General features: G+C 40.9%; 2 protein-coding genes across 3 annotated transcripts; one reads left to right on the top strand and one right to left on the bottom strand.

The window, feature by feature from the left end:
- Positions 1–207: 207 nt before the first annotated feature.
- Positions 208–1,134, bottom strand: LOC108094364. Of its 2 annotated transcripts, XM_043208646.1 has the most exons (4): positions 1,027–1,134; positions 787–969; positions 565–729; positions 208–512 (listed from the first exon to the last, which is right to left on the bottom strand). In XM_043208646.1, exons 1-4 carry the CDS (start codon positions 1,069–1,071, stop codon positions 237–239), a joined length of 669 nt encoding a protein of 222 aa, XP_043064581.1. In that variant the 5' UTR covers positions 1,072–1,134; the 3' UTR covers positions 208–236. The 2 variants fall into 2 exon arrangements, with proteins under 2 accessions (XP_043064581.1, XP_017050394.1); XM_017194905.2 differs by lacking the exon at positions 208–512 and having other exon boundaries at positions 561–677; positions 1,027–1,086.
- Positions 1,135–2,282: 1,148 nt separating this feature from the next.
- Positions 2,283–3,487, top strand: LOC108094357. Its single transcript, XM_017194898.1, has one exon. It carries the CDS (start codon positions 2,318–2,320, stop codon positions 3,326–3,328), a length of 1,011 nt encoding a protein of 336 aa, XP_017050387.1. The 5' UTR covers positions 2,283–2,317; the 3' UTR covers positions 3,329–3,487.
- Positions 3,488–12,110: the final 8,623 nt, after the last annotated feature.

Below are 12,110 nucleotides of genomic sequence, written 5' to 3'. Positions count from 1 at the left end.
AAAATTTATATTAATTTTATTCAAATTGTCAACGGCAACAAAAGGAAGCTAATTTCAATTTATTTCATTTGTCCCATTCAGGTTTGTCATCTGCATGTTTTATGCGCCAAAGTGGCATAGATAAAAATTGGCACTCTAAAACAATAAATACCAAGCAGATATTGTATATTTCAATGTTGTATACACATTAGGCTGAAAAAAAAAACATTTAAACCAGGGTAGTTCAAATTTTATTTTCATAAACATGGCTTAAAAACCTTTTTTAGGTACCGTTTACCAATTAAACTTAAAAGCTTTTTAAAAACCCTAAAAGCATAAAAATACAACATGCTCAGTTCTATCAAAAGTGCAAATCTGAGTAGTAGGAACCCTATTTTCTGCATTGGGAAATATATGTTTTGAAACCAATGACTGCAACCTAGAGTAATAAGTTCGGGATTGTAGCAGTGTTTTGGAACCATTTGCATGTAGTCCATATAAGACCTGGGTCCTTCCAATCCACAGCATTGTAGCTGCGAAATGATATAAAAAATAAAAGCAATAAACATCAAATCTAAATCAAACCCTCTTTTCGAGATTGGGCCAGTACGTCTCGTTGTTGTTAAAGTAACCAAACCATTTTTGTGTAAGGTCATTAATAAATACATCATAGCTGTTGGTCATATCTTGTAATCGCTCTGAAAATTTGAAGTTCGTCCAGTGCAGAACGTAAATGAGAAGTGGTATATACTAATTAAGGAATTGACTTTTGTTGCATTGATGTTTTGTTTTATTTGATATACTTACTCCTGCGGCGATCCAGTCCGCAGTTATAGCAACTATGAAATTGCTGATCCAAAAGAGGCTTATAACAATGGAAATAATACTTGTTAGACCAGCAAAATAACTAGTTACATTATGCGTGATTGGGAAGCTACTGAACTTCACTGTAAAAGTTATTATTATTCGCAGTAATATAGCCAGAATCAGCTGAAAGTTTAAGAATGTGATGACCATCGTAAATTTATTTGCTTATCAAAAACTTACCCCAAAAATAATTACACATAATTTCCTTATTATATTTTTGGACATTTTTAAGACATTCTTAAAACTAATGAAAATTGACGGAATATACAAAGCTAACAAAGAGGTGCCTTAATTTTAAAAAACAGGTAATAATGGCCTTGTAACGATCGGGCTTGTAAAATCGGCTATGATTTGTTTTGGACAAAAGCTATATTTGCATAGAAAATAAATACAAATTTATTTGTCTTCAATTATGTATTCGAAATCAGGCATGTTTTTGCATTTTTTCTATTTGTGTTTCCATTCCTTTTTTGCTGGGCGAAAATTCATTGTTGATTTATGGGATTTGCTATTTTTGACAGTTGTTGTTGCTACATGGAATGTGTGTGGTGTGTGTGTGGGTGTGCATGTGTGTGCGGGGGGATATCTGTTTGTATAAACAGGATTTTATAATCGGCTTTCTATATTAATTTTAATTTTATTTTCGGCATTTTATTATAATTACTCTTGATATATGTAAATGGTCATCGTTAGCAGAATTATCGTTTTGTTATATTTGCTGTGCTGTTTTGTGTTGTTGCTGCTCTTGATGTCCACATGGATGTCCCTCAACTCGTTAGGGAATTTACTATTCATTTTTTTGCGGTGTGTTTGTAGCTCGCCATGGCGCTAAACCAAAAAAAGTATTTTCCTGCGGTTTTAAATGTTTTTAATTGTCGCTGTTAGTCCTGTTCTGTTGTTTCATAATCGTATGCTCTTTGTTGTGAGTCCAAAAATGGGGGCGATTTGAAATGCAAAGGAAAAAAGACTGTAATATTTTGGCAAAATATTTATAATATTTTAATGCTAATTTCAACAAATCCGAATGCATTTTCGGATTTCTGTTTGGGCGATGGCTAAGCACTTGTGTGTATTTTCGGCTTTTTGTATCTGTTTGTGATATTTTAATTTTACTGTCACATTTGATCATAAATTAAGCGATTAACAAATGAAACGCGCTGGGTTTTGGTTAACTAAACTGTGCCCGGCTCCAATTATGTTTGTGGGGCTGCGTTGAGCTCCATTGAAAGGACTTTCTAAGCCCCGGGGCCTGATTAGAGTTATGTTATCGAATCCAAATTAAATTGCCTTAGATAGAGCCAAAATAATTAGGTATCGCTTATTAATGCACGGGGCCATCGGGTATTATCAGCTATTCTTTGTGGAACCAACTAAATTATGTATTTATAAACCAAAAGTTATATTTTAAAATGTTCAGACGTTTAGTGTTATTTGCATTTACTGTTTACACAAGCTATTTGGAAAACAAACAATGTTCGATACAACCAAATACTTTCCGCGTTATGTGGATTCGGAGCACCCTTCGCAACTGGAACCCGAAGAACCACCGCCTTCGTACATACCGGTTACCTATGACATGGTTCACAACCTGGACTGCAGTCTGCAGGATGATCCTTTAGTACAGGAAGCCTCAGTACAGAAAGCCTCAGTACAGGAAGCCTCAGAATCCGAACCGAATACCAAAACTTCAGAGAGAAACTTCCCTCTAACTCCCCAAACTTTAGAGGCCGCTCACGCTGCAACTCCCCCTTCAACTCCCCAAACCTCAGTGTTCCCCCAATCAACTCCCCAACTGATGATTATTTTCGAGGAAGGGGACATCAACAGTGCCCTGCACTTTCTCCTGGAATCAGCCCACTATCCCTTTTCCTCGAATGCGGTGGCAATGGTTCTGGTTGAGGAGAGAATTCGCGAGGATATCGTCAAGAGAATCCTTCCCAAGCTGCACCCACTTTCTGAATCCGTGGCTGAACATCCCAATTTCTTGCAAGCACTGGAAAAGTTAGAGGACTCCAGTCTGGAAGTAATTAAAGCCGACGTTACTGAGGTGGCTCCTCCACTGGCTTCGCCAATATTCGTTTGTGAATGCCCCTTGGAAGAGCTGGGAGAATTTCCAACCGGTGTCATCACATTTCACACATTCCGGAACAATCAGGAGGCCATCGACATCTGCCAGCGAGAAACCCTTTCCTTCTCATCCGTCTCCATTTGGAACGAATCCCTTGAAGGGTGCTATGAACTTGTGGTGGCCTTGAGTTCACCCAGTTATTTCTTTAACTGCACCAATGTGGACCTGATCCCGATCTCCAAGCAGCTTAAGGGAGAGCGAAATTGCGTGATAATAGAAAATGGATTCCACTTCGAAACCCTGCACATCTACGAGCAATTCAAATCCATAGTGTTTCCCATTGGAGAGCTAATCTTGCCCACTTCCGAAGACCCAAAGGAGGAACCAGCTCCCATCTCCTTTTTGGATCCCTAATATCAGACTTCAACATCTTGGTTCCTCATCAGAAATCCATTTTGGTTGCCGAAAATGTTTGTTAAATACAAATTGTAAGTTATTTTTGGGTCTCTTTATGATAATTGACATTGACGATGCGATCGAATATGATGGCAGCTGTCAGCGGTAATAACAACATTTCTTTTGTTTCGAATATCGATTTTTTGGGTCGCCTTAATGAACGGCGATTATGTAAATTCAGGTTGCAAAACAAGTCGACTGAAGCATGACTAACTTTGGCTTTAAACGGTCTGCCGCTTTTATTTTTCGCTAATTGGTTTTTTATGGCAGTCATGAATTTACTGAATCTGTGGTAATATTTTGTCCTTTCAAACTGACCTTTTGCGTCTATTGGTGAGTGATAGATCTGGGGAAATGTGGTTCAAGTGGGTTTCCCCTGCAGCAAACGATCTCCGATGTCCATTAGCATTCGGTTAACAATCCTTTATGATGGTGGGGAGTACGAATTTACGATCGCAAAGCACACTGGAGTCGCCCCATTCGCATCTGCCCCATAAAACCATCTCTTTATGGGCGGATGATGCGAGTGTGAGTGACGCCAACTCGTCGTTTTCTGGCACTTAAGGCCCGGGTCCAAAAATAAAGCCACGCTCATCAATGTGATTATCAGCCCGGTGCCTTTTTCTCCCCTGGAATTTATTTCGCATAAATCTCCCGCAAATGTCTGGCCGAATATGGAATTTGGAGAGGGGCTTATCAGGTGCAGTCTAACTGCAGCCACGCCCTCCTGGCAATCCCATCCCAACCTGCTCGTTCCGCTGGGAAATTCATTATAAAATGCGGTTTGAATTATTTGTCAAAATGTCTGGTCCAGGACGCAGTGACATTGATGTTGACATTGACAGACAGACTGGGTCGAATGTCCCCGGCAGACCGAGCCCAACTCACTCGCCCGATGCGACAGAATAAATGAAATTGTTAATGGCCAGTGAGTCACCTCTTCATCGAGTCGGTGGCGTCATCATCATCAGCTGTCCGACTTTATTGGTTTGTCAGTACTGAAAAGTGTTCCGGAAATGCCTTACAAAAATAAATACAAATAAACGAGATTTGTTGAACTACAAAGAAGTCCTAGGGATTATGGTAAACACGCCTTTCAACCATTAAAGCTTGCTGAATAGAAAACATCCCATGATCACTTTACATCTTTTAGAAGATATAACTGCATGCATACTTGCAGATTCAATGCAAGTCACTGTTTGCCGAGTCTCGAGTTAACTGTCAGTTTCAATCGTGTCTGCAGAACTTGTCACTCATTCAATAGTTTTGAAAATTGCGAATGTCACTTACAACCCAACAACAAGAGCCGCCGCCTTGCAGCTCCCACATCCCGTATCCCACATCTACTTGCCACACAGGCATTCACATGAGTCTGTGGATCTGTGAGTGAGCATCCTTGCCAAGGATGCGGACTGAGACAATGTTGCCGGAGACGAAGAAGGATACTGCCACGAAGACAAAGTCGGGCCAGGAGGATGACGCGGCAGCAGACGCTGAGAATTAAAACAAGGCCAGGGAATAAAATAATAAAAGGACACAAAGACAAAAGCGTAAGAAAACTTGAGCGTTCCCACACTCCCCCTCATCCCCTCGTCCCCTCATCCCCACTACCCCCCACATCCTGCAGCCCCTCGTGTTTGTGTGAGGTTGACCCATAATAGAGGAGGGTTTTGGTGGCCTCCACACTGGAAACAGAAATGATAAAAAGCGTATGCTTTGCCATGCAACTCTAATTTCTATTAAGTAAACATTATTGTGGAAAAACACACTTTTAGGAAGTGCTACCATTTAATATATTAATTTGTATTTTAATTGAAACCCATATTAAATCGGAATTATAACATCTTCCACTTTAAATTATAAACACTTTTAAACTTTAAAAACAAGAACTAGTGCTAGGAATCCTAACACTAGTTCTTGTTTTCAACTATCTCTTAATTTGTCCTAGGGCAAGTACAAAGTGCTTCAGTAAAGGAAACATTTAATATGTGATAATTTTGCTAATAATTATAATACGTATTAATATATTGTATGTTTTTATTAATAATCGTAAATTAATTCAAAGTTAAGATATCAATGGGGTTTTCTTTTTTATTTCTTTATCTTACATTTTAACTACTCATTTTTAGCAGTGTGCTGGCAAGTGCAATATGTACTTCCCATCCCAGTGACTGTGAGCGGGACAAACATGTACGCATCAAAATCAGACTTGTAATCCAAGTGCAAGTTGCGAATCCAAAAATCCATCCATCGCTTGCAGAGCATCCTTCACTGGAGGTCCTTCCCCTCCGCCCCCTTCATGCCGTGGAAAACTTGAGCAAGCATGGAAGCAAGGATGCAAGGATGCAGGATGCAAGGAAGCAAGTAAGCAGGAAAGCAAGAAAGCTGGCCCGCAAGTTGAGATGAGGAGGGGCTGGGAGGGATTGGGAGGAAGGAGGCGGGAGGAGCTGGCAATTCGCTCGCCTGGTGTCACGTAGAATAGACATACAGACATGCAAGTGACAGACAGATGGAGAGACACTGTGACACGACACATTGACTGACAGCTGCAGGGATGCCGGTGGGCGTGGGCGTAAGCGAGGCATCGGGGGCGTGGCAGGTCTAAGAGGCTGCCACCGAGGCTGCAAGGATTTTGTGCAAGAAATGGCGTGTGCAAACAAAACCGAAAGACAAAAGCAAATGATGGACATGCACGGGTCTGCAGGAGATGGCCGAGGACTCCATCCATTCCGTCCATTCCATCCTCCAGCTTCCATCTTCCATCTTCCATCGCTGGTCAATGGAACAGTTTCCTTAGTCAGCATCTCCGTGGGGCATTTAATTTCAAAAGGATTGTTCAACGACGGCAAAGGAAGAGAGGACAAATCTTAAAGGATCCAAGCATTTGCTCGCCATCAAGTCCTTTCTACTTATTGCTAAAGTATGCAACGAAAGTGAGACTGAAAGAATCTGTACATAGACAAAAAGAATCTTAAGCATGGAGTTAAATAAAAATGTAAGAAGTACTATATTGAGATAAGAAATACCAACGATGGTAATTGTACTGACCAACCAAAAACTATTAAACTTAGATATTGATAACATGTTATTGGTTTGATTAATCATAACTGAAGTTCATGAATGAAATTTGATTAGCTTTCAAAAATGATCCTAACAACCAAAATTATTATTTGTCCATTGTGTCCTAATTAAAATGGTTTTAAGTCTCGCAACCTCTGACTAATTCACTTAACCTTAAAATCACAAAAGCGGCTGACGTCGACGTGTCAACAATAAAAAAATAATTTCTGCAACAAATTATTTGATTTTTCCCAAAGCACTCATCCCGAGACACCCAACCCCGAACCCCAGGAAAAATCCACAGTTTCGTTGAGAGTTCAAGTGACGAAACATTAGGCGACGGCCAAACATGAGACCGCGGGAAGGAAGTGGGTCGAGTGGAAAGGTGAAGGGCGAGGGGAGGAGAAAGGAAAAGGGGGAGGGGACAGGGAAGGGAGAGGTGGAGGGGGAGGGGGAGGGAAAGGCCGCGAGAACGCTTTATGCAAAAGTGTTTTTAATTTCATTTTTTCACATTTAATTTTTGCCTTCGCATTTTTTGACGAAGCTGAAAATCATAAAACAGAACTGAGCAAAACAGAACCGAACAGGATGAGGACGAGGATGAGGACAAGGATGCGGAAGTGGACGTAAACGTGGACGGGCAGTGAAAAATAAATAAGAGTAATTAAATTTCGTAACAAACATGACGAGATAATGGACCGGAGCCATTAGCAGGACGCCGAGACAGGGCTGACGGTCAGTCAGGATCCCGAAAGATGACGAAAAGGAAAGTCCCTTGCCCCCCTTCCCAAGGACGAAGGGCAAGTGGTGGAGCAGCTGCACCACCCACCATTAACCACCCACCCACCGCCCCTTGACCAGCCGTCATACATCACGGGTCCCGGCGGCAGAAGCTCCCCGTAATGTCCTGTGCATTTTTCAAACAAAACGTATGCCAGCGACGAAAATCCTTTCCTGCTCACGAACCAAATTCCCAAAGGCAAATTTCTCTTGATTTTGCTCAGCTCGTCTGAAGTTGAAAAAATTATTGCATCATTTATGGGGCCATCGGGGGGAGCGGGGGGTCAGCCGAGGACCCGGGCTCCAAGGACACTTGGAGAACGTGAGAGTGACGCGAGGCGTCTGCCGGCTCCAAGAAATCGTGACGAATGTCCTGGCATCAATAAGAGCGTTCCCCTGCCGTCGATGGTCGCAAAATGCGCAACATTTCGGGGTGAAGGGTTGAACCTACATACAATTTCTCTCGGGCATCATTTTTGACGGCTTTGCTTGGTCCAAGAAGTTTCCTGTGCATCAAGGGTCATACATATAAATCCGTGATAGGTAGGAAACTCACAAAAAAAAAAATAAAACTATTCAATATAAATATGCAATGTAATAAGTTTATCTTCAGTTGACATTATGCTTTGTAAAATTAGATAAATCTGAAGAAATGTGAACGATTAGTAAAGATATGTACACATCTCAATTTGTTTTTAGATCTATTTAAACTATATATTTGAATTCAAAAAATTTAATGAAATGTAAAATTTCAGAAAATCTAAGCAGTTTCCTAACTAATTTTTTGAACTTTTATTAAGCTTTGTGCTTGCAACTACCATATTTAAAAAGTCATTTTTGAAATCAAATTAAATGGGTTTTATAATTATTCGGTTAAATTAGAAAAAATATTAAATAAAAATGTTCATCCGTACATTTTTTAGAAGCGTTCATGTTAGCAGTTTGGTTCTGAATTAACCATTCATTGTAGTTTAAGCTTAGAGCTTAGCTATCCCTGGTATGAAATATCCTATTCTACCAGATAAAATATCTACCTTAAATTATTTGGCACTGCTCAGTTAACCCTATTGAAAAACAACTAGAAACTAGATCAATATAGACTTTTTCTCACAGTTCCTTTTTGCACTTCTCAATAGAGAATAAACAGATTCAGATCGAAAACTCAAATTTGAAACTTAGCCAGGGGCAAATGAGATTCATCTTCCTTCTGCTGCCCACTTTTCTCTGGCCTTTCATCATTGCTCCAAACGAAGCATCAAACGAAATGGTCAGCAACTTTTTGCCATCAACGTTTTTTCTCAAAAGGAATACAAACAAGGAAGGCCATCAGCTGTGCTGAGTTGTCCAGGGAAAAAATGGGCGGCGATACGGGCGAGTTTCCAATGCAAGATGACAGCTCATTCGTCAAATCATACAAAGAAAAATGTGAACTCTTCATCAGCTTTTTGGGTCTCGAGCAGCATCCTGCACATCGTCCTTTGTCTATTCTCTGCGAGCGCCATTTGGCCGCTGGGCAAGTTTGATGTTGACGTTTCAATATTGATGCAATGTGCTCCACGACCAAGTTTGTCCCTCGCCCATTCGATCCCCATATATATATATATATATATGTGTGTGGCATATAGCATATTTCATCGGCCATGTCCGTTGCCAATTCCTTGACTGACATGAAAAATAACAAAACAACAAAGGCTGCCGCTGCCGCTGCCGAAAAGGATAACGCTCGATGCGAGTAAACAGCGCGATGCGATGCGATGCGATGTCCAACTTGACGACGATGCGCTGCGCTTCCTTGCAGCGAACGGAGCGGAAGCTCCCTAATCCATCGTCATGTCCTTGGAACTTCCCCCTATCCCCCACCCTCTTCTGCTCGTAGGGGAGCAATCTCCTGCAGCTGTCGTCCGCCAGGATGGATGGATGTGTGTGGGTCTCAAGGAGGCGCAGGCTGCACTGTGTTTAAGCTCAATAATGTTCGATTTTGATGAAGTAGGCAGAGGGTTCTCCTTTGGACGGATGGCTGGCCATCGAAGACGGATGAATCTGAAGACAGCTGAGAGATGGTTGGGGTACTTAAGAAGGGATATCCCTCCAACAGTTTGTGTTAGAAGTTGGCTTTCTAAAAGATTGTTGTTTACTACTCTTATTTACTTAAAAATAGTGCTAAAAATCTTAATCATAAGCCTACAATGTTTGCATCCATCTAAATAACAAATGCACAGCCGAAAACGATGTGTGTACTTTTTGCTTTGCCTAAGTAATCTGCAGCAATTTGGCCTCGTTCTCACCCAGCCAAGTGGATCAACTGGGACCCCATATCGCATCCAGACCCATCCTATCCCAACTGATCCGAAGCAATCCAACCAATCCCAGTCCCAGTCCCAGTCCCAATCCCAATCCCAATCCCAATCCCAATCCCAACCACACGGGCAGAGAAACGCCAACGCCATTCATCGAAGCGTGGCCGGGCCATCAATTGGCTCGTTTGCTCATCGTCAAGACAAATGGAAAATAAATAAATTACTTTGGCCCGGCTCGCCGGAGTTCGGCCTCTTTGCAATTCCGAAACGTCACTGCATATTCTGGTCAGGCGGCCAACAGTTGGTCGTTGTCCGGCCAGATAGTCTTGGCCAGCAAACGGGAATGGGAAGGGGAACGGGTTGCATGTTGCACGTGTGGTTGTTGCCGCTGCAAGAACGCCTCCTCTGCTAAACTTTTAAAACGTCAATCAATTGTCCAAAGTTGTCGGAGTTGTCTGACATGTTTTAAATTAACTGACGAAGACGAACCAATGTAAACGATTTATGGGCCCATATCCAAGATGGCGATGGCGATGGCTATGGCGATGGCAATGGCTTTTGCCATGGCCAGTTTCCCAGCAGAAGGCCAAAATGGCAGCAACGACATACACACAACAAGTAGTATAAAGATTGGGAGGCGTTGGAGGCTCAGATGCACTGAAGATGTCCAAAATCTGCTATATGTATTGGAAAATTCAAGTAGATTGAAAGAAACTTGAAGAGAAAATTTAAACAACTTAATAAGCCTTCCGAATAATAGATGACTTAGCAATAAAAATCAGGAGACAAAGCTGAAAATATAGTTGGGGAAGCGAATAAAACCTTTCACCAGTTTTAAAAACTATTTTAAGTAGAATTGTTTGAGCAAATAAAAAAGATTACTGAATTCGTATTTCATAAATATAATTCACGCATTTAAAGAACCCTCTCATAGACAAAGCTAAAATCCCATTTAGATTTTAACAACTTTTAACTTTGCGCCAAACGTGCCATGTTTTTGCACCCATTTTGTCTGCGCGCTGTACAGGAATTGTCCTCGAAACAATGCGAGTATAAATTATAATATAACAATAATTACTGTCAAACAATAGAAAATTAATTGCGAAACAATCAACGTTTCATTAAAACAAAATGGATTTGACATAATTCAAATGCAGTGCTGCGTTTGAGTGGCGCCCTCTCGGTTGATCTGATGATTCTGTGGGTCCGGATTATGGCTAGCGAGTTTCCCCGATGTCGGCCAACCGGCGACCAACTACCACACCCTCTTGGGATGCCGCTGTAACGCTGAATCATTCATTTGGAAAATATTTAATTAATTTTTGCCAATTATGGTGGACAGCGCGAAAAAATACACACACTCGGCCGCAATGGCTGTTGGTTCGGTCGGACTGGATGGGGAAGCGGCCACTTTTGGTCATGTGATATATTAATGCTGGTGTAATGATGCCGCCAGTCGAAGTTGTCGCTCATTTAATGACCGCCCGGCGAACTAATAACCAAATGTACTTGTTTAATAGTCACTTCCATGGGCTTTAACTCGCAAAAGTTGAGCGGCTCGCTGAACTTATCGTATGCGAAAAATATGAAGTGGCTTACTGAGCTTAAAGTAGAGTTTTAATTGCATTCACGGCTGTTTGATTCTGAAAATAATTTTGATGAGAAAGCACTTGACGGAGTTTTATTTAAGAGTACTTAAATGTAAGTTTTAAATTCATCAAAATAAACTTACGGAATTTGACTTGAAAAATAGTTGCATATAAGTATAAAAAATTTGACTTTTTTACGCCTTAAAAATGACCTAAAGCAACCAGAAATTAATTTACTTACCTATTTGTTATTTTTTTTTTACAAATAAATGTAACTTTAAAAACACAACAAAATAAATGAATTTTATTTTCATTAAAAGTAAAGTTTCTTAAATTTGAAAATATTTCTTAGGGAACGAAATTTGACTTGATTTAGACTTCAATTTGTACGTTTTCGCAGGTTCAAAAACTATCTAATTTTTTAAATGGCAAATAGTCAATAAAGAAGGTTATTTATTTGTTTGCCAAACCAGTTTTTAAATAAACATTCAAGGCGGGGGAGGCCGCTGTGAAATGTGAAAATCAATGGTGACTGCGGGTTCTCAGAGATAACGAACCTAGGGAACCTGACAAGCAACTTGAGGCCAAGTCAACCCAGAAGGACCTGTGACCCACAATTAAATGCATTTGTATGCCTGCCATTGTCATCAGCTGACAAAGAGAAAGGGAAAGGCAGAGGAAAATGTCAAATATTTATTTTATATTGCAAGTAAAGATTTAAAGGACTTTATCGGGCCAGTAACGTACGTGCAGAGCTGCTCACTTGAGGAATAAAATAAAATATTTTTTGCGTACATGGCCACAAGGAAATGACAAAAAATGCTTTTTGCCAGCTCGGACTTGCTCATTTCAAACCACAACTCTCCGTCTCGGGCCTTTGATGAACATCCTTCGAATGTGGGCAAAATGAACTTCCTCTCACAAGGTTTCGGCCTGGTCAAATGGAGTTTCTGTTGCTGGCGCTCCCGACATGAAAATCTATTTCTATTTCTCAGGGGCGGACGCAGGGGGGGT

This window comes from Drosophila ficusphila, unplaced genomic scaffold (assembly GCF_018152265.1).
Source record: "Drosophila ficusphila isolate 14025-0441.05 unplaced genomic scaffold, ASM1815226v1 contig_607, whole genome shotgun sequence".
In the NCBI taxonomy this organism is placed as follows: domain Eukaryota; kingdom Metazoa; phylum Arthropoda; class Insecta; order Diptera; family Drosophilidae; genus Drosophila; species Drosophila ficusphila.
This window is presented reverse-complemented; position numbering and strand designations above follow the sequence as displayed.

Bases quoted from the DNA above. Each gene is read 5' to 3' on its own strand.
- LOC108094357 (XM_017194898.1), top strand. From the start codon at position 2,318: ATGTTCGATACAACCAAATACTTTCCGCGTTATGTGGATTCGGAGCAC.
- LOC108094364 (XM_043208646.1), bottom strand. From the start codon at position 1,071: ATGTCCAAAAATATAATAAGGAAATTATGTGTAATTATTTTTGGG. The intron at 730-786 runs GTAAGTATATCA...TTCCTTAATTAG, and splicing joins CGGACTGGATCGCCGCAGGA to TATATACCACTTCTCATTTA. The intron at 513-564 runs GTTTGATTTAGA...ATCATTTCGCAG, and splicing joins GGCCCAATCTCGAAAAGAGG to CTACAATGCTGTGGATTGGA.